Source organism: Hippoglossus stenolepis, chromosome 16 (assembly GCF_022539355.2).
Source record: "Hippoglossus stenolepis isolate QCI-W04-F060 chromosome 16, HSTE1.2, whole genome shotgun sequence".
NCBI lineage: Eukaryota > Metazoa > Chordata > Actinopteri > Pleuronectiformes > Pleuronectidae > Hippoglossus > Hippoglossus stenolepis.
Window position 1 is genome coordinate 14,757,480 of NC_061498.1, and position 26,346 is coordinate 14,783,825.

The 26,346-nt window shown below is 42.7% G+C and overlaps 2 protein-coding genes and 1 long non-coding RNA gene across 4 annotated transcripts; 2 read left to right on the forward strand and 1 right to left on the reverse strand.

The window, feature by feature from the left end:
* Positions 1-898: 898 nt before the first annotated feature.
* Positions 899-5,361, reverse strand: LOC118123327. Of its 2 annotated transcripts, XR_004698571.2 has the most exons (5): positions 5,005-5,361; positions 4,519-4,930; positions 1,658-2,495; positions 1,175-1,425; positions 899-1,038 (listed from the first exon to the last, which is right to left on the reverse strand). It is a non-coding gene; the product is annotated as an uncharacterized LOC118123327 (long non-coding RNA). The 2 variants fall into 2 exon arrangements; XR_004698569.2 differs by having other exon boundaries at positions 1,175-2,495; positions 5,005-5,360.
* mreg (melanoregulin) lies at positions 1,338-4,284 on the forward strand. The gene is made up of 5 exons (XM_035180670.2): positions 1,338-1,476; positions 1,688-1,850; positions 2,156-2,246; positions 2,335-2,498; positions 3,395-4,284. Exons 1-5 carry the CDS (start codon positions 1,394-1,396, stop codon positions 3,587-3,589), a joined length of 696 nt encoding a protein of 231 aa, XP_035036561.1. The 5' UTR covers positions 1,338-1,393; the 3' UTR covers positions 3,590-4,284.
* A 1,582-nt stretch (positions 5,362-6,943) lies between the features above and the next one.
* LOC118123326 (titin-cap (telethonin)) lies at positions 6,944-8,699 on the forward strand. Its single transcript, XM_035180671.2, has 2 exons — positions 6,944-7,250; positions 7,380-8,699. Exons 1-2 carry the CDS (start codon positions 7,102-7,104, stop codon positions 7,768-7,770), a joined length of 540 nt encoding a protein of 179 aa, XP_035036562.1. The 5' UTR covers positions 6,944-7,101; the 3' UTR covers positions 7,771-8,699.
* The last annotated feature ends 17,647 nt before the right edge of the window (positions 8,700-26,346 follow it).

The window sequence follows — 26,346 nt, forward strand, 5'->3', positions numbered from 1 at the left end:
TGTAAACGCAATATGACAGGAAATTTAAACCAAACAAACATCCACTTTGACTCAAAAAGAAATATGTTGCTTGAAAGGTCAAGCAACATATGCTAAGTATGTTTACCATATTTGTTATAGTTAAATGATGACATGTATTTAGTGGGTCAAAGGTCAACTTCACTGTGGCAAAATGTTCCACAGAGACTCTTTCCTGGCCATTGTTCAACATTATGACTCAGGAACAGAAGCAGAGATCAACCATAGTTTCTGCAGCTTGACTGGTTGGCGGTAGCCCACAACCACAAAGCCGTAATTCTAGTTTCAACTACCACACACACACACACACACACACACATTGTGAGAAGGTCATAGTGTCATGAGTCCTTTTTTAACAAGTAGAAACTGTGATATCTCCACCCACATTTCCCAGCACTGGGCCCCGGGTTGTTTGTGTCATAAACAATTGGACCGTGTGACTTGAGCCTATGTCACATGCGTGACTTACCTTTGCAAAATGGCCACAACAACCCGTCACATCTAGTCCCAATGTTCGCTCAGATTCCTTCACCAGAAACCTGCGTTTTCTCTCTGACATTTTAAAATTAAATAAAGTGTATAAAATGTTCAGCCCGCAAAGAACTCTATAAAAAGACTATTTTTCAACCACTTGTAAATGGATTCTCGGTTACCACATACAATGAAATTAAATAATCCTTGAATCAATACAGCCATGGTAGATTAAATACAGAGCAAGTCATTGGGCCTATTGAAGAGGAGATGGTTTGCCCTCAGGGCAAAACACAATGCTAAGTAGAAGAGATGCAGCCGCTCACATGATTGTGCTGTGACTGTCTTCTGAGGCTATTGGTGTGTGAATATGTTTTTGAATCGATGAGAGAGTGAGCGCCTCACTGCTCTCATTGTCCTCCATGTAAGGCTGATGAGAAGCACCAGTCCCTGGGCTGCCTTCTGCCTGAGCGTCACTACCCGGACAGGCTCTGGCCGATGATCTGGAGGACCAACCTCGACTGAATGTGGAGAACGCGGGCGGGGTCCCTGAAAATGGGAAACTGAAAATTAGGTAGGGTTGGGGGATCACTGACCTTTTGTAACTTTTTTATTACTTTCTGATAATTTGTCTTCTGTGATTCATAAGATTAGTTCTAGTGGATGACATGACATATTTTCTTACATTGCCATTTTTTTCATCATCCAGGCTGTGAATACGCTCCCCTTTCTACGGAATCTCTTCAGAGCAGCATTTCTTCAGATCGTCTTCGGGGACGGCAGCATTGTGGAGCTCCGCTCAGACACATCAGACCAGACTCAACACGGGAAACTCCCTTGTGAAACAACTTCCCTCTGGATTATCTGACACTGTGAACACCTGCTACTCACTTACTCTGTTCCGATGGGTTCTACCTTTAAGAAGTTCTGCTGCTGCTGTTGTGCCGGCGATGAAGATGATGAGGATGAGAAGCAGCCATTAGTACCGTAAGAGCCATTAGACAGACCAGCATAGGACTTGTATTACTTGTATGCACTTGTTTTGTCATTGTTTTCATTTCACCTTCATTTATAGAAGGTTGCCTCCTGGTGTGTGTGTGTGTGTGTGTGTGTCTCTCTCATTTCATTCTGTGTGCGTCTCTCTCATTTCATTCTGTGTGTGTAATACCTGTAACCTTGTGCGTTCGATCCCACACAGTCAGGACCCACTGGAGTATTTTAACCGTGAGGTCCAGAAGCGTCGTGAAGAGGAGACCAACCTGTGGAGTGAGCCAGGAGACCCCAGCCACTCAGAGAGGGATGACGACCGGGTCCTTTACGGCCTGCTGCAGGCCAGGACCAAGACCCGCATGGGATCCACGGTACGTGAGGGAGGCCTTTCTGGACAAGAGTCTGTAAAGGCTTTATTCACACTCATTGACCTAAGGGCGGGTAAAAAGAAACACAGCAGTGGAAAACAGCCTCGGGCGATGCTGTGTGCTGGAAAACACAGGCTGAATTTGTTCACACTAGGTCCAAAGACAGAAACATTTTCATGATGAATCATCACACATGTGAGTCAGGAGAATAATGCTCCATTTATGAAACCACAAGGAAGTGGACTAGAAATGACATAAGAATCCAGCAACCTAGTTTTTAAAAGCCTTGTCCTTTCTACATTTTGTAGGGCTACCGTCGTCTGAGCTGCGACATTGAGGCCATGAGAGACACCCGGCGAGAGGTCAGAGACAAGTGGAGGACAATTCTGGAGGATCTAGGTAAGATTGGACAGGTGAGCGGTGAGGTGCAGCGCCACCCACAGGCAGAGTCCTCAAAATAAAAATGGATGGTATCTTCCCGACCTAGGTTTCATGGCGGAGGCAGACTCGCTGCTGACGGTGTCCGCCGGCACGTCCAGTGACCGCATGCGCAATGCTCCGGCAGCACGTGCCCTCCTCCACTCGCTCAACACCGAGACGGCCCTCTTCGACACCAAAGGCCCGCCCCCAGAGAGATATCTCTTTATCCTGGTGAGAGAAGGAACCACATTAACATTTCATGCATGTCTTTCCAACACATTTGCATTTCACACATGAGTGACCCTTCTCTGGAGCTGGAGCATATATGGTAAAAAAAAAAAGCACCCTTGGGTGTTTGTGGGTTACACCACTCATGTTAAAGAAGCCCACTGTTTACTTAAAGCAACACTGTTGTCAATTTCTGATGAGGAACAGCGACCTCTGCAGCCATAAGTGGTTATTAAAGTCTTAGCCAAACACCATTAGGAAATATTAATATTTTAAGTGTCCTCACTAATTATCAGAGATGAATGCTATTTCTTCAATGATTTCTGAGTCTTATTCTGAGATCTTCAGTTCGGCATTACTCTTCAACTGGCTGGACCTTATTCCAGCTGTTAAATCTGCCCATTATCATTCAGTTATAGGCCCTCCACAAACTCACCATATCACAAGTCAGTTTCCTCAAAGTTATTTTTGAAGCTCTTATTTTTAATTTAAAATACTTGCAAATGTTGCTTCATGTAAAACTTTTGGGAAAAGTTAGGAAAAATAGAAAAACACACAATTACAGTTAATATTTAAGTACAAAATAATTGCCAGCAAAATGTATCGAAGGAAAAACTTCTGGTTTCACACAAAGAATGTTCATCTGATTAATGTTTTATTATATATTTCAGTATTAGCTATACCTTTGCTTTTTTTACACTTCGTAGTTTCCCGAACTGGGGGTCGTGCCCCTGTGTAAAAAAATAAATAAATATGAGAATTGGATATAATGAGGAAGGAAAAAGGAAACTGCTAAAAACTGCTAAAAGTGCAGAATATTCGTCTCGACTGGATATGCTTTATCGAACCCAACCAACTAAATACTGACATTCACGGTTCCCTTGTTTCCTCGTTCACAGGATCGTCTCCTGTATCTAGATATAGGCGAAGATTTCCTGGCAAAGGCAAAGCAATTCTATCCGCCCAGGGATAGCTCCGACGAGGACGAGACAGGCCTTGGCATAAACCTGCCGCTGCTGCTGGCCAGGGTGGAGGCCATGAACGGGGCAGCCGACGATGACAGCGATAGAGAAGGTGGAAGTGACAGATCCTAAGATCTACTGGCTGCAATAATAACAGACACAAGGCAGGGGGCAGTAGTCATCAACCCTTGAGACCCTGGATGAATTGCATAGCTCCTTTCTTCAAGTGCCTCATACAGTGTTACTGCTGCTCTTTGGAAGTTTTAGGCTGAAGAATTTCTCGTTTTCTCCCCCAACTGCACAGCTTGAGTTTTATTATGTGTTCTCTGGTCAAAATCTAAAAGGGTTTCAGCAGATTTCCAGGTGAATGTTACAGACATGTTTACTGCGAGTGTGTTTTTTTCTTCCTCTGTCGACCAAAAAGTTCCCAGCCTGTTTATTGTTCAGCTGTTGTGAAGCTTCAGGGTAGCGACGTTCCTTTGAGCAGAACCTCTTTATATTTTGTCCTATGATTATCAGCACTCATTTCATTCAATCACATGATTGGTAGCAACACAAAACAAAAACAAATAGCTCGGTATAAGTAATACTTTTAACAAATTAAAGTCTGCAGAGTTGACTTTAGAGAAAGACCAGATGGAAGTACAATGAAGGAAGTACCGTATGTTGAACTTTTAAAATGTGTGTGTGACATTCAGGTGATGTGAGGGTGTTTTTGTTTCCCTCCAGCAAGTTGCTGAAAATGTGAAACGTTTCTAAACTGGTGGCACTTTGCGTGTGTGTTATAGTGTCCAGTTCATGATGAAATAAAGTTGCAGTCTAAAGCCTGATGTGTGTACAATGTCGCATGTTGGTGTGTCGTCCTCCCTGTGAGTTTCCAGTAACTCAACACAAATGAAAAAAGAATAACAGACGACTTTGTGTGGCTCGTAACAAGTCTGAAGCATCAATTAGGATTTGCTAAGTAAAATCATAATAAATAATTCAATAGGAACTGTGGCTGTGGCATTCCTTTCAAGAGGAAAACAAGGGTCTTCTTCAGTCTGTTACTATGCACTCACGTGGCCTGCCGCCTGCGTAACCCATGGCTGGCTCACACGCTGATCCACAGACATAGCACAATTCCTGGCCTGGTGCAGCCTGTCCGGCATCTGACCGTCCCATCGGGACCGGAACGGGATCCACGATGGAAGGTGATTATGGTGTTTGGTGGTCAGATCCATGTTGTTGTTGTTGTGCAAGAGAGAGACTCTGCTGAGCAACTTGTTTTAACACTGCACGCAGACACAGTACCAGTGCTGCGTTGTGGAGCCAGAGTAAAACGCCAGAGTCAAGCTAAGGATTGTGCAAGAATCCATACAGGACTCGATAGAAAGTTAACTTTCCCTCAGTTTCTACTGAACTGCTAAGCAAGCACTTTGTGTCAGTCGACCTGTGTAGGAGGCTCCTCTGTGTCCTCCCAAATTCACCCATCTGTCACAAAACAAGACAAAAACTGACTTAGTCAAACTTGCACTCTCACTATATATTTTTTTAGCTTTATTTACCATTTCCTGACAGGCCAGGGGCTTTATCCTGCAATCGACCCTCTCTCCCTTCCTCCCACTCCATGTGTCTTTCCTGATGACAGCTTATTTAAATGTCACTTCCCAGCAGTTGTTACGCAACACAAAGTTCTTTTTCCGGGCCCGGGCGGTGGTTTGGTGCAAGTGGGGGGGATGAGGGGCGGAGGAGAGGGTGTTGATCGTTGTGAAAGGGCTGATCCATGACCCGTCCACATTCCTGTCTTCAGTAGCAGAGAGTAACTGGCCCCAAAAAACAGCAAAGAGGTGATATATAGGTGAAGTAATATGATATATGTCGTCTTGCAGTTGTAGCAAGTGAATTCCTAAGTTATCAACAAAGAAAATAGAATTAAAGGCACCGGCCTGTCTACTGTTTTCAAACTTTATTGCTCTGTGTCATGTTGGTTCGAAAAAGAAGTGATCTCAACAGTGAAGGACCCTGCATGGTGACTTACTAGGTTTCTGAAATGGCATTTATGATTACCATGGTGTCATAACAAAGCTGAACACATGACCCCAGAGAGGCCTCTCTCTCTCTCTCTCTCTCTCTCTCTCTCTCTCTCTCTCTCTCTCTCTCTCTCTGACGTTCTAGTTTACATATGCGATGTCGGGAAACTGCAGAAAGAAAGCTGGAATACAGCCACACTTGACAAGCAGAGGGAAATTAGCTCTTAACTGTTGAATGACATAGAGGAAATAGTCAAGAACTAGTGGAAAGTACCATTTTTTTAATTTCCTACTTTAATGTAACATTTAATAAATGGTTTCAAACCCACTATAATGTAGCTGTATGCACATAATAGTGTAACAAGTATTTATTAATGTTTCTGTTTATAATCAATCGCTCCTCTGGGCACCGTTCAGTGGAGGCTGGTGTATAAACAGCTGTTTTACTAAATCAGAATTTATTAAAAAAAACACTTAAATGATGATTTATTGTTATAATTTGGCCCAGATTCAGCAGATTGCAACATTTATTCACCACCAGTACTCAGGCCAATGTCATACACTTTTAAAGACGGTGTGATTGATCAAACTTGTCATACTTCTGGTTCTGGTACATCTGATATGTGCTGTCTTATGATATCAGTACCTGATGTGGATGAATGAGTCAGGCACAGGGACTGGTTGTAACATCACACCGGCAGACAACTGTCAGAGGTGACTGTTTGTGTGTGAGTGTGTGAGCGCGCTTCACAGCCTGTAACCTGAGTTGATTATGGCTTGCGTGGCACTCCTGTCGCCGAGGTAATGAATCACCGGGGACGGAGTTCTCGCAGCTACTGTGAGGCAGCTCACTGTATTGGCATTTAATGAGGGGGTTTGATGTTGTCACAGAGCACAGCTGTCGTAAAATGAACCGTATAATAGGTATAAAAAGTCAGCAGGGTGTGGTGAAGCCAGCACATTAAGTTCTCCTTTCAGATTTTACCTCCAAGTGAGGGACATTCCTGATCCGTCACCTACAGATTCGATCCAAAGGCCTGAAATATCTTTTTGTATATGAGCAGCTGCATCACTGTTTGCTTTCAAAATTATCGAGGTGTTACCCGCTGCCTCATATACATCAAGCCGGAGACCTTATCAAAATTCCTCTCGGACTAAAGACCAAACCTGTTGTCTGTGTCTGTCCACATTTGTATATAATCCTGTTTAATCTGGGGGTCTCTGTGATGCTCGCCCCTTCCGACACACTGGGATCACAGCTGAAGTGGAAAATGTTGGGCTGAGTCATCACAGAGGTGACTGGGTGTACAATCTGGGAATCAAGGGATTTTAAGTCCAATTACCTTTAACCCCATCTGAGGGTGGCTTCCAGCTCACAGGGATAGAGACGCGGAGCACTCGGTGTCGCATGTCAGTGCACGCTGATTGTAGAGTGACAACACGGATCAGGAATAGCAGCAGAACATTTATAAAAGCCGTCGTCTGACCCGAGCCAAGGCAGACGACACAAAGAGAGGCAGCGGGAGCCAGGACATACAGCCAGCTGAAGCATCCCTTTTCTCAGACACAAGGCCAGAGCTTGGGACTGATCAACAACGACCTACTGGGAAAGGTACATCTGAGACAGAGAAGATGCCGATCTGTTCCATCCTGGAGAAGCGTAATGGTGTGGTGGTGGGAGCCGAGCTGACCTGCAGCGTACGGGAGGATAACAAGGCTCAGAGGGAGACCTACAGCGCTGACTGGAACAGCATCAGTAAAAAAACTCAACCTCAGGAAAGGTGAGACCCTCAGACAAAACCAAAGGTCCCTATGATTTGGTATGATTGTAGTCTTGGTAAAACTATTCTCATATGAGCAGGCAATTAGTCTGATTGAGTCTAACTTCAACTGTTCTCTGATTCCTTCAGGCAGACAATGGACATGAACGACAAATCTCGCAGGGAGACTCTGTCCCGGCAGTGGCAGGCCCGTTCCCTGACACAGATTTGCCCCTCGGGTGTCTTCAGAGTGGGCACCGTGGAAATAGGGGTGAGGGAGCACCAGCTGCTGCCTAAGAGAAACACCCTCCCCTTGCCCATTTTCACCCCGGCAGAGCTGGGCGTCAGGCTCGGACGCGGAGCCCCGCACACCGAGGAGGACCTGCTGCCCCTCCCCAAACCAGACGGAGCCTGTCCCGGCAAGAGGACTGTGGACGAAATCACAAGAGATCTGCCCCCAGTCAAGCCGACCCTCATGGAGTTCTCCAAAGCGCCCAAAGCCCTGGGTCGCTCCATGTCCGTGGAGACCCAGAGAGGGTGAAAAAACAACAAGGGACAAAACAGAGAACGAGATGATGATAGGGAGAAGTGTGACAAATGGAGGAGGATAGTCTTTGAGCAGAGCGAGTCAGGAAGGACTAGATGTATATAGATTTATCTCTAGTGACATTCATCATAAACCCTTCATACTGTAGATTGTGTTTTAGCTCAGTCTGTGTCTCATGGTGAGCACAGCACCAGATAAATGTCACGCTTTGTCAATGATGGCATTTGGTGGTGAGTGGTAATAGGAATGGTTATGTGAAGGTATTGGCTTTGTGAGGGAGAGTCAGGGCGTGTGTTCTCAGCTGTGCCACGGGCTATTGTGTGGCCGTGCTGGCCGGCTGGGCACACACACTGACCTCTCACTGGAATCACTGTGACCCAACTGTTGCATGCACCGTGCACCTTTAATCATGCTGCATGCACTTTCTTTAGGATTGAAACGTGCATATATCCTGACAAGGTAAATGAAGGTGCTCTTGTGGTCACTTGACTAATGGATTATTCCTGTAATAGGCGGTGAAGTCATGCAACGATGCAGAAAGTGACAGATGCAAAAGGCAGAGGCAGGTAAATAACTGTAAAAAGAGGGATGGAAAAGAGGAAGAGAAAACCGGAGGGACGAGGGCTCGGAGAACATGCCACCGTCAGGCCTCCAGAAGCTCTCGACAGTCTCTGAGAGATCACACACTGTGGCTGTACATATGTGTGTGAGCGTCCTTGTGTGTGTGTGTGTGTGTGTGTGAGACACCTCTCACTCTGCTCTTCACTGTGTATTAACTGATCTGCTTTGTTAGCTGAGTGGCAGCACTTTCGTATCCAATAGGAACCGACACTGTAGTGAATGAATTTGAAATGTGTGTGATGATGTTGAATTGTTTGTCCTAGTTTTTTATTATTTTTACAAATAAAAGTTATGTTGCTCAACACTTTGTTTTTTCTGTCTAAGATGCAACTTTGATTAAATGTTAGTGTGAATCGGAGAGAAGCTTTGTGTGGAAGGTTTGATTAACAAAGAAACAAAAAACGATGACTCCCTCATATAGAGAGTTGTGGGCACAGGAAAATGGGAATCAACAAAGAGATATGATACGATATGATACAGTACAATAAAACACTATGGTGAGCTGCAGTATGATACAATACAATAGCCTACAATACAATACAATACAATATGATTCAATAAAATACAATATGATAGCCTACAATATGACACAATATGATATGGTAGCTTACGATACGATACAGTTGCCTATAATACAATACGATAGCCTACAATATGATATTATACAATATGATGCTATAAAATACAATACGATAAGATGCGATGCGATTAGGATACAACACAATATATTAGAATACATAAAGAATTAAATAATACGATACAATACGATGTGATTCGATAGGCTACAATACAATATATCAGAATTATAAATCATTTCTATAGTAATCATAAACAAGGCTACAATGTGCTTTGCAAAATACTTGAATTAAACAACACAGAACAAAACAAAATAAGAAAGATAATACATAAGCAAATATTAAAAACAAACAACATCCGTTAAAGCTAATAAATCAGGCATTAAAGGCTTTCCTATAAAATTATGTTTTAAGCAATGATTTAAAAACAGGTTAAGTACTGGCAGCTCTAATCTCATCAGGTATGAGTTCCAGAGCCTCAGGATCCTGATGTCAACAGCCTGCTCACTCTTAGTTACCAGCCTTAACTTAGGAAATACTAGCAAGCAGTAAGATACTGATTAAAATATTGTAAGAAATACTTATCAATAAAGAAAATATTGCTTTTTATGTGGGAAAGCAATGGGAAAAATGCCAGATATGCTGATATAGATAGCTGGGGATCTGTCTCCTGTAATTTGGATCCTGTCACAGCGTCCTCCACATGCTGCACAAATCCCTCATCAACACTTTCCATCCCTCATTTAGCTTTCATGTTCCCCCGTGTTTGTCTTCAACACAGAGCACACTGTTCCATTAGCAGTGTGCAGAGCTTTACATCATCACACTCTCTAAATCTCAATTTACTCAAGCCTAAATGATCACTTATTACTTCTGCCATCAGCTGCCCGTCTCTCGTCCATCTTCACAATCACGTTTGTCTCTTAAACCCATCCTGACCTATTGTGCCTCTGCCTCTCCTCTCAGAGGCAGCGCGTGTTGGTTTGATATTAATAGCTGGGTAAACACTGGCATTGCCCCGGAGATAGAGGAGGGCCCGCCGCATTGGCACGTTCTTCTCGTTTGAACTCTTAATCCTGGTGTTTTATCAGAGATTTGGCTGTGCTGCCCTCCCTCCCTATCTCTAAAGTTACCCTCCCACGCTGCTGCTGGAGTAATGTGCCCGTCGCCCCGCACTGTCACGTTATAATCCACTTCTCAAACTCCAAATAACACTTCAAACCCTGAAACTATTTTCAGTGGAGGCCAAGGGAATGTGGGTATTGAGCTGTTGACTGTTGTCGAAGACAAATCTACGTAAATGACATTGAAATTCTTTCCTAGGGCTCAGCTGTCGCAGCTGCATCCTGCTCACTGTTTTGTCCCATTTGGAAATTCCCACCCACCAATCTGATACTGCAAGTTAATGCAATCCTTATGACAGGAGGTCGCAAATTGTACATTAGGCACAAGAAAAACAAAAAAATATATACTCAACTGTTTTTCTTACTTGAAAATATTCAATTTAATTCATGCATTGCAACTTTTCCATGCACGTTTCCACATTTTCTTGCTTCTACTGCCATCACCTGCAGGGATCGGGTGGTGTGCCGCCTCTTATTATTTAAAGTACTTGTCACAGTGCATTTAATGTTAAGGTCGTACAGTGTGACACAAAAATAGATCTTAATGTGTTGTCATATGCTTGCTATGTTGCTCACAGTGGTATGTGCTTGCCCACATCAGCACTATAGCATACAGAGTCACTGTGAGTGCTCGACTATACAGCTTGAGGTCTTTTTGCCAATTAAAATCTGTTGCTGCTCCCTGCTGGATAATTCAGGAAATGCATTTTGAGTAATATATATTTTCATGTTTTATTTTTTTTTAATCTACTTAAAGGTTCAGTGTGTAAGATTTAGGTGAAAGGGATCTATTGGCAGAAATCGAATATAAAATAATCCTACGCATGTTTTCACAAGTGTGTAATTATTGTGCGAATGTTGTTTTATTTGCCCTAGAATGAGCCCTTTCTATTTAAATACTTTCTATTTTAAATCTGTAGCGGGTCCTCTCTGTGGAGGCCGCCATGTTTTTCTTTACAGTCGTCCAAACTGGACAAACTAAACCTTTTGAGTTTTTATGACAACTGAAGGCCACCACAGGTTCTCTTTCCTGTTTGGAAGGGGATGGTGAGGTGAGAGGTATTCAGCTGCAACATATAACTTCACCACTAGATGTCACTAAATTCTACACAAAATTTAGAAACATGTAATTTGAATTAGCATTAATGCTCATTATAAACATTTTTGATGAGTGGATGAATAATCACGCTCTCCTCTTCTCTGCTTCTGCCTCAGCAGCACTGTTGCTCTCTATGAAAATATACAGAAAAATGAAATATTATATAGTCTTGAGGAATCTGATGAAGTCATCTCTTCAGCCAATAGGTGCCCCTGCTGCAGTAATGATTGACACCACGTTAGTTAGTTGTTGTGTGCATGTTGCCCTGCATTTACCTGTTGCAGGAGGTACGTTGACTCCCACAGTCCCACTGGTGCTGGGTGGGGGAGTAGGAGGACGAACAGTCCGCCCGATAACACAACATTCACAAATATTACTACTGTAGTGATTTTATATCGTTGAAATCCTTTTCGCAGTGAAGGAACACAAAGTCCTTCTCTGAATCCAGGTCTCATACTTTGTGAGAAAAGAGCTCAGTTGCAGAGATTTTCGGGGCTGCATGTTCTTTCCCAAAAAAGGTGAGAACAGGTCCTTCAAGCAGTAGCAGTGAAGCATCCCCTCCTTTGCCTCCATGAATGTACCTAAATATCTCTTACAAACAGTTTCAGGTGAACTGTGCTGACAGTGGATGTGGTATTATGAAAGTATTATGGAGGCGTGTGCTTCCTTACATAAGTTGTAACTTCAAGTACGGAAAGAATAATACTTTTCCATTAAATCATCACATCGATAAGTACATAGAAGCGGACCTGCTAACAATGATCCCAGAGCCTCATCTGACAAACATTGTCACAACATATATCAATACGTTTTACATAAGCTTTACAATAATACGATTCAATCAACAACATTTCACACAGCTTCACTTTAAATAAAGTCCTGTCACTCCTGCAGTAATGTACAGACTAATTGTAATTAAAAGTAAGTTGAATCTATTTTCTGGACGATTGTCATGGGTGAATCCACAGATTGAATCTGCTTCACACAGTGGATTCTACAGTAGGTATATGAAATGCTTCTTCCCCTTTAATTGAAATCTTTGCTCTGCACTGTCTGTCTGAATTAAATTCTAGGGTCTGCTCTAAAAAGTTATTAGACTGCCACCAAGCAGGTGATAAATTTAAAGGTTCAGTGAGTAGAATTTAGTGACATCTGAATACCCCTCAACTCACCTTCCCCGTCCAAACCTTTAATACTTGGATTACTCTTTTAGGATTATCAATTCTGTTTCTGTGTTGAACGTGAATTTTTGGACATTTTCCTTCCTTTGCATTGTTTTCCTGTTTGGATTCGTGTTCTGTTTGGTTGTTCAACTCTTTTCTTGTTTGGATACCACAACTTTTAGGTAAATTACCACCACCTTTTGAACTGGAGTATGGAAAATTCGATTTGATTAAACGTGACTTCAGAGGACAGTCAAACATGGAGGAGGATCGACGTTGTCTGTTCTCATGGCTGAGAAGGCGGAACTGGCTTATACATTGTAGTCGCTGCTGTAAAACTACGCAACATCTGTTAAGTGACACTCTCAGCTCACTCTCATTGGTTTCTGTCAGAGCTGATTATTGTAAAACTCAAACATGATATTGATATTTGCGATTGGAGATCGTGAAGCCTCCGTCTCGATCAGTAGCATTAAGATTATTTTGTAAACCCCCCACAATCGGCACCGACAGGCCTCCAGTCGGGAACCCCCCCATGATTGTCGAAAAGGGGCGAATCGGGTCAAAAATCTGCCTGATGATCCTCTAGTGTGCAGCAACTTCATTATTTCAAAAGGGATGACACACTCAAACTTGTTTTTTACTTTCACATCATGACAACTTTTATCTTTTGTTTTTCCTCTTTTATTCTAAGTAAAATTCCAAACCTATTCTAATCAAAATTGATGACATTTATTAACTAAACTGACCCTGACCCTTGTTCGGTATCCACTCATCTCAGGGCCCGGCAGAGGGTCGGTGTATCCCAATGACCTGAGAGCCGACATGGTCGTATTGTTCATGATGACCTGGTGCATCCGGGCGTTCTGGATCAACATCAGCTCCACAAGGTTTGTATGTGAGAAAATCAAACACAGCAATATCCTCCTAATTGTCTTAGCTCCTCCATCAGCCTGCTATTCAGTCCTCTTCCCCGTGGGGCGACGAGGTGATTAACTTGCATTGTGTCAAAATGAGGGGGTGAATTAGGTGCCAAGATTCATTTTCGCATCTTCTTGTCACTCAGTGTTTTTTCCCCTCATTTGGCAATGACTCATCTGGCTAAACTATTAAACTCCTTCCCAGCAATATCCTGTAAATATGCCTCCTGATAAAGGTTTAAGAGTCTATTAAATCCCACTGTCATTTTAAAGCTTATTTCAATCATGACTTTATATTCGTCACCCTGAAAATGCATTAAATGCTTTCCAGACGACATGAACGACACCTCTGGGAGCCAGTTGTTTGTCAGCCGGGTGATGCAACAATAAGTAAGTTGGCAAACTTTCTGATATTTCACCATCTTGCAGAGGTTAAGTAAGTCTCATGAATGATATAGCGATAATGTCTGTGAACTATTCATGTGAAGAGCATGTGGCTCGGTGACACGTGTGATGGCTGGTTGGGCCGGATTAGCTGGGCCAAATTCACACGTGTCAATTTTATGTGGATCTGCACCAAATTGCACACACTCGTAAAACATGCTTTATCAAGATCTATGAATTATTCTAAGAAATCACAGAAAATGTTGAAAAATGCCACGCACGCTTTCTCACAGAGTTTCTTGGTAATCCGTCTAATTCTGCTGACTAACAGACAGACAAGCAAATACAGATGAAAACATGATCTCCTTGGCAGAGGTAACAATGTGCCAATTACTATATTTTGTTTTCAAACCCAAGAGATGTTTGGATTTCTTGGTAAAGCTGTTTTTAGTGCACACAAACATACATAGACTTCAGGAAAGTGAACCATCAGGGAGAAAATTGTTAAAACACCATTCACCTGTTCCAGCCACAGTAACTTATGCAATCATCAAATTACCAGATCTTAGTGTCATGACTTGAGTCTGACTTTGTCAAAAATTTGCAACTCAAATGTAAAGTTGCTTCAGGCAGTTGAGAGCATGTGCAAAAACCACAAGATAGAGTGAAATTCAGTTTGAGTTAGAGCACTGGATTGTGACACAATCGCTGGGCTCAGGCAGTCATTATAACTGCTTCCTAAAATCCGGACGGACGGTAACATTTTTTTGACACTTTGGGAACACTATGTACATGTAGCTGAAGTAAATGGTGGCTGGTCACAAATAGAGGCTGCTTTGAATCTCTGAACTCAGACTCACTGAACCTCATTCTAAGTAATTGAATGATGACTTTAGAAGCAATAAACAGGTCTGACTAAAACCCGCTGCAGCACACGGGCATTAATCAACTCACAAACGCATGTCCAAGCTCCAGAGTAAGCCATAAATAATATATCTGAGTGCTTCCTAGCGAGCTGGTAATGTGACAGGCAGTCGTGAACAGCTGTGAGTGGGGAAAAAATCTTGAGATGTAGTTTGTGTGTGGTGACAGTCTGCCATACCTTCCTTGACGTGACCGCCAGGCCTAATGGAGGGAGCCAAGCCAGGAGGCATCATGGTCACCGGGAGCTGCTGCAGGATGGTGGTGGGCTGCTGAGGAGACTGGGAGAGATGGGACCATAATTAGACACCATGCCCAGAGGCACAGGGACTGAGAATAGAATGTAGCATCTACCTATACAGGAGGTGAAGCTCTACTCAACGGGAATGGGGGACACAATCAGAGAACTAGAGGGGCACTAAGAGAGAGCATAACAGTTCCATTATTAAACCACATTTAAATTAAGTAGATAAACAAAGTCCCCTAAATATGATATTTATTCCCCCTCAAGATCCATGAATAGTTTTCTGAGAAATCACAGAAAATGTTGCTTAACGCACCATCTCACAATGTTACAGAAAGTGGAAAAAATCCTGGATCTGCAAATTCGGATCAGCACCAAATTTTGTGGTACCCTGACCTGTAGTTTTTTATGTAATCCTGATAACACACAGACAAAATCACAGACATAAACTTAACCACCTTCGTGGTGGTAATGATGCAAACAATATTAAAGCCATCACTCCTTCTAATAGCAGAGATTATAGTGTTATGATGTAACACTCGAGAATAGATTTTGTGTTTGAGCTGCACAACGAGCGGTGGATTAATCGTCGGGTTAAGAGTTTTTGGAAAAACCTGCCACAGTCAGAGAATTAGAACATCGCACACTTACAGGAAATAACTGAAAAGTGTTTGGATCACAGGGCTCAAAGTGTGAATAAATATCTTCTGTCCACGCCATACGTGAGAGCTTCAGCTGATACTCGGTAAGTAATTATATCCTGATTGCTGAAGTGCGCACAATAGCAGGTTGCCAAGGTGCCAAAACACAAGCGGTAGTCTGCACACGCACACGCCCACACAACACACACACACTTTCTTCGTCTGTGCTCGCTACATTGACCCACAGAACGCAGTTTGTGTGATAAATACCACTTTCGCAGCCGAGCAGCTCGTAACTCAGACAACTAAAACTACGATACTATAAAAAGTAATCACCCACTTTGGACTTCTGTAGGTTTTACTGCTTCTACAACAGTGAATCAATGTGTGTGTATGTTTTCCTGAAAAAAAACCCCTTAAAGGTCAAATTGAATGAATACATCTACAGTTTAAATTAAAACACAGGCAGGTGTTGTGGATATAAATAGTTTAAAATGAGGTAAGACTGTATTCACTCAAGTATATGATTCAGCAGCTAATTAACAACCAATTAAAAATAACCAATTATTGTGCTAATGAGATTTTCCTCCAGAACAAGACTGAATAAGATCAAACAAATCACTTTCATTTAACAACCTAGCATCTTAGAGTGTAAAGAAATATACACTTCTATTGATGTATGATGCATTACATGTGTCCGTATTCCCTCAATGTTCTCAGTGCTATTCAAGTCGTGGTGGGTAAAAAAGAACCACTGATGTTTTTTCAAATCGAACAAAGGCTTTAAAAACATCAAAGATCTATTAATCATTCAGTCAAAAAACAATAAGCTAGGACTGCTACAGGAGTGTGAGACGTAATGCTCCTCTGGTGCTCTTCAGTTTAGGGATCCAAAAACCTTTTGGAGAATTTGATGGAATCTGGGGTGTAACGGTTCCTGGTTTGAATCCCAGCTCGGCCGGGGGGGCATTCTGTGTGGGGCTTGCATGTTCTCCCCATGTCTGCGTGGGTTCTCTCCGGGTACTCCGCTCCTCCTACAGTCCAAAGACATGCAAAGCAGGTGTTAGTTTAATTGGAGACTAATGAATAAATTATTTTTTTTGTCTTTCTATCTTGGCCCTTTGTTACGCTGGCGACTTGACCAGGGTGTACCCCCGCTTTTCGCCGGGCTAGCTAGGTTTGGCTCCCCTGCGATCCTCAAGGACGTGGTATAGACAGGGGCGCCTCTAGAAACGTTCTGGTCTGTGAAAGAATACAATACCGGACCCCCAATGAGCTACATAAGTATTCTTCAACAGCCCCAAATGAGGTAGATAACCACTCTATACATTTTCTCTCTCTCTCTCTCTCTCTCTCTCTCTCTCTCTCTCTCTCTCTCTCTCTCTCACTCCCGACTTGCAACAGGTAAGAACCTCTACCCATTTCGGAACACTCGTCAAGGATCGGTGACACAAAACTTATTTTGGAGACTGAAAAACACCCAGAGCTCTATGACCCAAGCTGCCAGTGTGTCCAGAGTGTGACAGTTCACCTTCTGTTCTGCTTGGAGCGCACCTACTGGAAAGTAAGCAACACTGAGCCATGCAGTGAACAGAGAGAGGGTTGAAATATAAAAGGCTGCCCTTATAATTTTGCCGAAGATTTCATTGGTAACTTTTATTCATCTTTGGTGCATTCTTCTTTTTTAAAGGTCCAGTGTGTGCGATTTAGGTGAAAGGGATCTATTGGCAGAAATTTAATATAAAATAATCCTTGTGATGTTTTCAATCATCTAAATTGTACGATTGCTTTTTATCTTTTGGGCCCTTTATATTTGAATTAAATTAATATTTATATTTATTGCTCCTCCAGAGAGAGGAAGAGGATTGGACTATGCAGAGAGGAGGCAAGGCCACGTCGTGAGCCCATCCACAGGCTGCGCTCGAGAGGCATTAAAAGGCCCTTCAGTGAGATCACTGAGGACATTGAAAGATGCCCTCCAAGAGGGTTGAGGATGACCACGGATGAAGAGGTGAAAAACACTGAGGCGCTGAGACCGTGACCTGTGGGCACGGTCAAAAGGAGCAAATGGAATATATATATATCCTATTGTGTTCATCAGCATCTATTAGGTATCATATGCAGATTCTGTTCATTCAAGACAAAACATAAGAATGTTCCATCTTGGTAAGTGAACACACACAAAGAGGAGGTGCTGCTTACATTTTGCAATGTGGCTCGGTTACATAATAAAATATTTATGTGCTGGCTAATGGCTGCACTATTACAACGGGTGATTATATAGACTACAGCCTTAATCGGCAGCCTGGAAATAAACACAGATGTTCAGATTAACACCTTATTCAGTATTCAGTTAATCAGTATTTAAACAGTCAATGCAAGGTTCATAGCATGACATTGTAATTACAAACAGATGTAAATTGTGGTTGTTTTATATATACGTGTGTTGTGAAGTATACAGGTACGAGTATTAAACACTACTGTCAATAAATCCATATATAGGTACACATAGTAAAACTCTGAATGTGTTGTGATAAGTCTTCAGTATGTTTAACTTCTAGACTGTGTATGTAGATGGAAGACATGACAGCTCCCCATAATCATTTTGATCGCCCCCCTGTGGCTGGCTGCAAGTCAGGCCATATACCCTGCTTCATCCATGTTAATGGATTGGACATGGACACAATTAAAAAGTCAAAGATAAATATTTTTCAAAGATGGCCTCTATCATTTTAGGTTCTTCTTATCACACTGGGGTTTGTTCAAGTGTTTTTCCTGTAAGTTTAGCTAAAGTAAGTTATTTGATGCTGTAAAAAAGAAGTGAAATGCCCTGATTGGCAGCCGAGACTTGGTTGAGCCTGTGCGTTGACCTCGCTCTATCGCTCTATTTCCTGTCGCTATACTGCACAGACTCAGGCTACAAATGCGCAAGAAGGCAGCGTTCGTATCTGGGATGATTTTCTTAATTTCTGGATAGTGGGAGGAGGTGGAGACGTGTCGTCCATTTAATTTATAAAAAGATGAAAGGCCATGCGCACACATGAAATGCATACTTTATAAGCACACTGTAAACCTCGCAGATGAAATGTAATCATCAGAAATGTATTTTATAGAATTAACCATATCAGGAACATTATCATTAGAAACCAAACAAACCAAACAATTCACATCACCCAACACAGCAGCCACTGTATAGTGCTTTACTGGTTTTATTGTGTTTACCATTAATTAACTGATTATACTGTTTGAAACCGTAGAACTATTCAAGTGGATTAATAGAAGATATTACTGAAACTTTCATACGTCTAAATCCATATTTCTATTTCTTCTTCCCGATGTTGACAGGAAACAGTCTTGAGCTCCAGTTCTTTCCTCAGTGTGATTCAGAATCCTGGTATCAAACTCTCCCCACAGGTCATTTTAAAAAAAGCATTAATATTTAAAACGTGATTTGTGGCCACAGGTGTGCGTTGGAGGAGCACTCGGAATGAGACATTGCCAACGATGCTTGTATAATAGACGGTTGCAGCCTGAGAGCTCCACCACGGCAGACAACACTAATTAGCACGCGGTTTACATTCACTGTGCCTTCCAACTCTCCTCCCCTCCTCCCCCCCACCACCACTCCCTGTCAGTGGAGAGGGGCCCCTCCACACCCCCATCGCGTCTCCAGCTCTGTAATTAAAACGCTGTAATCTGGGTGGATCGTCTCTATTTTTAAAAAAGCCCCCTGTCGTCGAGTGGGCAAAGTGACACAAAGGGAGGCATCAAGCAGAGAGAGAGGAGGCGGAGAAGGAGGAAGGTTGGGGGGGTAGGAACAACCACAGCAGCAGGTGATGACCAACTCTGTGAGAGATGAGGGAACTAATAAGATGTGTTTAATTAGCAACGCGGCCCAAACATAATTCTCATCCGGTTGTCCAGCGCAGCCCACACACCTCACATCATCTCATTTAGAGAAACACATAGTTTTATTTATAGAAGCAAAAAGAAAACGAGAGAAAAGTACTGTGCAAATAGCAGTGAAGAAAATGAATTCACGTCCCAAAGTGAAGCGTTTAATGAAGCAATCAAAGACACCGTGGAATGATTTATCGTCTTTACTGATGTGATATTGTTTTGATGATCTAATCTGGATTTCATTTTTCAACACTAGAATGTCACACAGATGAGATTGTACCTCTGCCAAGCCCTAACTGACCCTTTATGAAACCACATTCAAATGAACTTGATCCAGATTTTGATCTGCGCCAAATTGAAGTCCCCTAAACATGTCTGATATTTTAACATCAATATCCACAAATAATTTTTCTGAGAAATCAGTGAAAATGTTCAAATATGTCTCACGTCACAATGTTAAGGAAAGTGGAAAAAACCCTGATCCAGATTTGCAAACAAATTATATAGGTTCTTCCATGGGCCATGTCACACCCCTCCACCATATTTAATGGAAATTGAAAGTATAGTTTGTGAGCAATCACCACTAATCAACAAACAAACAGACAAAAACATAACAATGACTCGAAGAAGAAAACTGAATGGGTTAAGTGTTTTGTGTCATGTAAGGCATGGCAGTGAAACACAGTTGAATTAGGCACAAGTTTAATGATAACCCCCACTGTGTTACTCGCTGTATAATGGAAGAGTAATAAGGCCACGCATAGGAAAAAAATTTGACGAGGAAGAAATTTACTCAGCTATGTTCATCACCTTATGGCCACAGTTTATTCTTCTTCTAATGGCTCCTTCCATCATGATAATGCTCCACATCAAGAAGAAAAAGTCGCCTCAAACTGGTGACGATGAGTTCAGTGAACTTGGCCTCACTCCCCAGGGCTGAATCAATCAATCCAGTAGTTTCTGCGTAATCTTGCAAACTATAAAGTTGGGGACATAACCTCCCTGGCGAAGATAATAAATCCTTTAGATTACCAGACCACTTCCTATTAGATTTTTTGAACTAGACAATCATATGTAGGATTGCTCAGCCCTGGCAGAGTTATTCTCTGTACTCAGTGCCCTCATGGTTATGGTGTTTCCTATGAAGTGTATGTCAGTACAGGAGAAAATACTGATTCTGAATCTCATAGGCCAGTGATCATGATGTCGATGTCACACAGTGAGGTCACACAGCATCATGATGCACACTCCGGCTTCTGGGGAATATTATTAGCACATTTCAGGAGGCACGTATGCATCACTGATATATGTCAAATTTAAATGTGACACTGGAACTTCCTGACACTTAAATAACTCTCTATAGGGACCGGGCTGCTGAGGTTTGATTAAATTATTTGCACTACTCAGTAATATTTAATCATGCACATGCACACACACACGTGCACATACACACACAGAGGTGGTCATCATTGGTGTTGGTTGAAGGGTCAGCTCCTTGCATTAGGAATCATTTATTCATACCCCGGGGGTGGTGAGGGACGGCTGTGCATCAAGACGCCCAGCAGCTCCCTCTGCATCAAAGCTGAAAGCATTAACCACATTAGCTGGGTGCGTTAAAAGCAAATAGCATGTCTTCGCTGTTGCCTAAAACTCATTGCCTTTTTTAAAAAATGTTATCCTATTAGTACGCTGGTGTTGTCTGGAATTGTTGGCGCCATCATTTGGCGGATGGTGACAAAAAGATTGAAAATTTGAACTTAAAACTCTTGTCATTAGTTCACAAGTGTGACTCACTTACCGCCCTTTACACACACACACACACGCACGCACCTCTTTTGCCCCTCACCCCCTGCGGCATCAGCTAGAGAACATGGCCATTACCTTTCCCCGTTCCTATGGCAACACCACCCTGCAGCCCTTATGTGGTGGTAGCAGTGTGTGTGTAAATGAGTGTGTGTGTGTGTGTTGTGTGTGTGTGTGTGTGTGTGTGTTCATAATCACATGTGGATGTGTGTTCATGGTGAGCTGAGATTTGTTTAGATGACGTCTGCAATCATCCTCTTCCTCTCTGAGCTCTAAACTTAGAGCTTTAAAGTTGTTGTAAATGAGCGCTCGCGTGTTGTAGTTCTCGTATCTGTATGTGTGTTGACTGTATTAAGTTCCTGGTGTTGCTGTGACTCTTCCAGGTTGAACCCCTTCGGCAGGTGATTAGCACGCCTCCGATCAGGACGACTGGACACTCTTCAGGGAGGCAGAGGTTTGGAGGAATTCTCATTCGCAATCTTCTGTCATCATGAATGAAAAAAAAGAAGAGATGATATCTACAGATAGATCAAAACCAAACAGTGACATGACAGTGCCGACTATTTGAAATAAAGTGAAGGACATAGGGAGAGGGGTGAATGTTATTCCCTCACTGGCCGAACACGCTCTGGTGTGTTGGGATGAAGTATAAAGGCAGCCAGAGAAGCGATGTCTTTGAAAATATCTCCTCTTCTTTTTTTCCCCCTCCTCCCTGAGGAGCAGCGCTGACTGACAGGCACTCCCCACCACCTCCACCTCCCCCTCCGGCTGTGGGCAAGCTTCGTATAGTGCCTACCACCATCTTAAGCCAATCAACACATCTCCCCGCACATTTTATAAATACATAACAAAGTAAGCTATAGCCACAGACACCAATTATCTCGCATTTGCCATTTCAATGCAAGTGGAAGGGGAGGTGTGTCGTAGGCGATGAGACTGCAGAACGCTGCACCAGCCAGTGGTCAATACAAGTGATTTTCAGCAGAAATCAATGGGACGAGACACCTACTGTCTTCTTAAGAGGATGCAGCCAATAAGAGACGAGCATATTAATTACCATTTGCCTTCGACAGAGTGAGCTCCCGTTCTGTTTGCTTTGTGTTTATTGGGGCCTTGATTAGTCCCACGGTGACTGTCTCTGTCGAAAGGCAGCCGAGCTGGTGTCATTGTGTCTCAGCTCCCGCTCTCGCCGAAAAGCCAACTTAATCAGACCCAACCTGTGCCAAGCTCCCTCCTTCTGCTTGCCTCTGAAATCCCCCAGTGTCGAGCTGTCTCCTCGCCCTGACCGGATCTGTGCATGTGTGTGTGTGTGTGTGTGTGTGTGTGTGTATCCAGATGCAGCGTTGACCCAGATGTGATCTCCGTTTAACTACACAAACGGAGATGAAAGATTTGCAACCTACGACTCTCCATCCCTCATGAGAATTAGTCATAACCTCGCAGCCGAAGGCCTGCGCAGACAACGAGCCTCAGCATCGTTATTCTCCATCTAAGAACTTCCCTTCAGGTTGGAGGCTCATCAGATAACTTAATTGAGAATAGTTTATGATTTCCTCAATGAGAGTTCGGGGCACTTGAGGAAGAGCATGTCGTTCTCAGTGGCAGTGACGCACAGTCTACCTGACAAAACTGCCACGGGCTTTCTCTCTGTTTGTCTTATTTTATTGCAGACATCTGCTCCCGCTGAATATGATTAAGCTTTTTACACAAAATGGCACACGTGAGAGTCGACCCTGTGAATACTAAGCGTTCATTTCCACGTTGTTTGTAATGACTCATAGGGCGAGGACTGGGGGGGTTTGGATTTATGAGACCCACCTTTTTAAAAGTTTAAACCACAACTTCCTTTAAGATTAAAGTGGCTATTAATATTGTTCTTTTCAAAGTGCACAAATAAAGGAGCCTAATTAATTTCTTTTTAACTTCAAGCCTTTTTTGGGGGGTTTCCTGACAGTTCTTTTTTCTTTTATGTTCCAGAGCCATATTTCCACTGAACTTATTTTTAAAACAAACGTTGGGCTATTATCACAGTCAGCTTCTGGTTTTTCTAAATTTCTTCCCAGTTTAATCCTTTACTCCTTTATGTGCATTCAGTAGCCTTGCTAGTCTGTGGTGTCCTAGAAAGAGACAGATTTTTGAGAGCGCAGACAGAGAAAAAGCTTCAGGAGAGAAAACGGAACAGAGCTGGTGGAGTGGGAACACACTGACACACTGACAGCCCAAGTTCAGGACCGGGCAGGTATAAAGAAAAAAACCACAGCGACACATCACGTCGCCCCAACAACGGAAGAAAGCCTCAGGGTTAAGGCTGACAGCATTTCTTATTATGAAATCAACTGCAGTCACATTGGAAAATGAGGCTCGCGTTCACGCTGAGAATATGTGCAGCATAGAGCCACATTTGAGAGTGTGAAATGATGTAGGTGTATCATTTTGTGGATGCTCTGAAATGCGTTAATTGAGTTAAGAGATTGCGTGTGTGTGTGTGTGCGTGTGTGTGTGTGTGTGTGTGTGGGTGTGTGAGTGCCTAATCGCCAGCTTCTCAACTTCTCAGTGTTGTGGGTAATAGGAAGAATGAGGCAATTTTGTTGTTTGTTGTTCATTTGTCTGCACGTAATAGATTTATTTAAAATTTCATGAGCTTAAATGCAAGGACTATTGGTTCCCTGCTGAATTGGATGTGGCACAATTTGCCTCTGTGATACGGAGAATAGATGTGCGAATGTTTCTCTGTATGTGTGTGTGCATTTGAGCATGGATGCGTGTGTGTTTAGAGTGTTAAAACTCCCACTAGCTTTAATGGATCGAAACCACTGGGGGGGGGGGACAAGGACGATAAAACCAATATAAAATTGCATCAAGAAAATAATTCATTTTAGAAAACATTGTGCTCTAGTGGCAACATTAGTGGAAGAACTTTAAAGCAACACTTGGTAGTATTTATACCTTGAAATAGCAGCTGTGACCACTGTGATGCTACACAAACCTAAACTATGGAGAATGGCATGTCTGTCATTGCTACAGCGCCCCCTGGATGCCTGCAACTGCACTCTGTAACTCTGGTGTACCATACTGGAACAGTACAGCCTGTTTTATGGCATATGACAAAAACCAACAACCAGTGCGAGAGCTAGCAGATAGCTATGAGAGATAACTAACTCGCCATTCTCAGAGTGGACATCATGGCAGAGCCACCGAAGAAATCAAAAGGGAAACGAGGAAGAGGAAAAGAGAAAGTGCCCGAGTAAGAAACCCAACAAAACTTAATATCAGAGCATTTTTGACCCGTTGGCGAGAGCTCAAAGAGGCCAAACGATGCAGGACACATGCCGAACCTGGAGCTGTGGATGCCGGACAACTTTTGGTTGTTTGGTATATCTTGTGCTGTTCTACATGCTTGACGTTGGACTTTGTAAGTGAAGTTGTCGACACACTATAGTTTATCATTAGATAAAACTAGTCTGTTACAAATCTACCTGTCGTTAAACATGATTATTTGGCTTCAGAGGCTGAAGGTTTCTCCTCCGTCAGCTTGTCAACAAATGCACGTGTGTGCGGCTGTGTGCACGGGGAGGCTCAGACCGTAACTCGTATTTCCGACAGAGAAGTATGCATCCCACCTGTAGGAGGGAGCCCGACAGCAACTCTTGCAATGTGTCGCTTAAAGAAAGAAAAATTAAAGCGAAATATGCTGTAATGTGTCAGCTTTTGATATTCACTTACAGTGTGTGTATGTGTGTGTGTGTGTGTGTGTGTGTGTGTGTTTGTCCTAAAGGAAGAGAGAGAAAAGAGAGTGTTTACATCCACTCCCCTGTGTGAGATACAGTTTCCATTCTTTAACTGCATTGCGTCCACTGTTATTGCTTCCTCCATTGAATAGAGCACACCCCATTCGAAACAAATTGAATGGGACTGAGAAAGGCCACTTCAACCTTGTGGGACCCGTGTCAGCATTGCAGACAGATCTTTTGTGCATCTCGCCCTCTCAAAAACACTGGGGGGATAACAAATGCACCATAGTGTCGCCCACGCTGACAAATCTCTGCTGTGTTAAACTTTTCCGGCGGAAAAGCAAAGCACAACAATAGACCTTCACCGTGAGGTATTAGGTATTTTCACTTTAAGCCGAGTCTCGTGGGAGAGCTGTCTTCCTCACAGTTAAATGCTAAATGCCACCGCTGGTTTAATCACCATTATTTCTCTCATGATTTCATGGCCGGCGCACGGTTCATTATTTTCTGTGAGGTCTCTGTTGTAAAAGGTCAGTGGTGTCACTTCCTGACAAGCAAGCGTACAGCAGCATTATGGAGAGAGAGAGCCTGAAACACACACAAACCTGCACAACTGCATACATGTTGATTGGGGCGAGGGGTTAACATGTTAACGCGCTGTTCCTGCGCTTCCACTGAAATATGAGCTTATTAATATTTTTCTTCATGCACTTATTATAATTAACTGCATCTTACCCTTCGATGGCGCAGTCATACACTTCATAACAATGTCTCTTTGTCAAGCTATTGACCCAAAACACTGTACAAACACTATCTTCCTTCTCGAAATAGTACAGTGTGGTTATTGCAAATGATTCGGTTTGTGATGAAGAAGCACCAAAAAGGATGCATGTGTACCCAACAGATTGCGGACACATGGACGGTTTGATCCATGCTTACTCTTCAGCATATGCTCAGTGGCAGTGGGCGACTTGTAGTGCCTCCGAAATGTGAGAAAATTGGACCATTGAGTGGATCTTAAGCAAGATGGTGAGTAATTTAATCGTCATCCAGCCAAGTCAAGAGAGGAGTGTAAAAAAGAGACTCGCGCAGAAGAACCAGAGAAAAACAATGTATGTTTGCATGAATGCCTCCCGATAACTGAATCAGCTCATAAAGAAACTGAAACCTATTAGCAATAATGTGGTCATAATATCTCATTTTTTGTTTATTTTTCAGAACCTGCAGTCTCTTGATTCATGTGCTGCAATTTGTCACTCGCAATGAATGTTCAACTGAATGTTCCGGTGCGATTGCAAATATTAGCTATGTGGTATTCCTTTGGTGCAGTATAAAGTACACATTAGTGGTTTTGCATTTTCTGTGATAGATTTATTTAATGCAAAAATGTGTAATTTGATTGTTTCACATGTAGACCATCTGTACAAGCTAACACTATAATTGC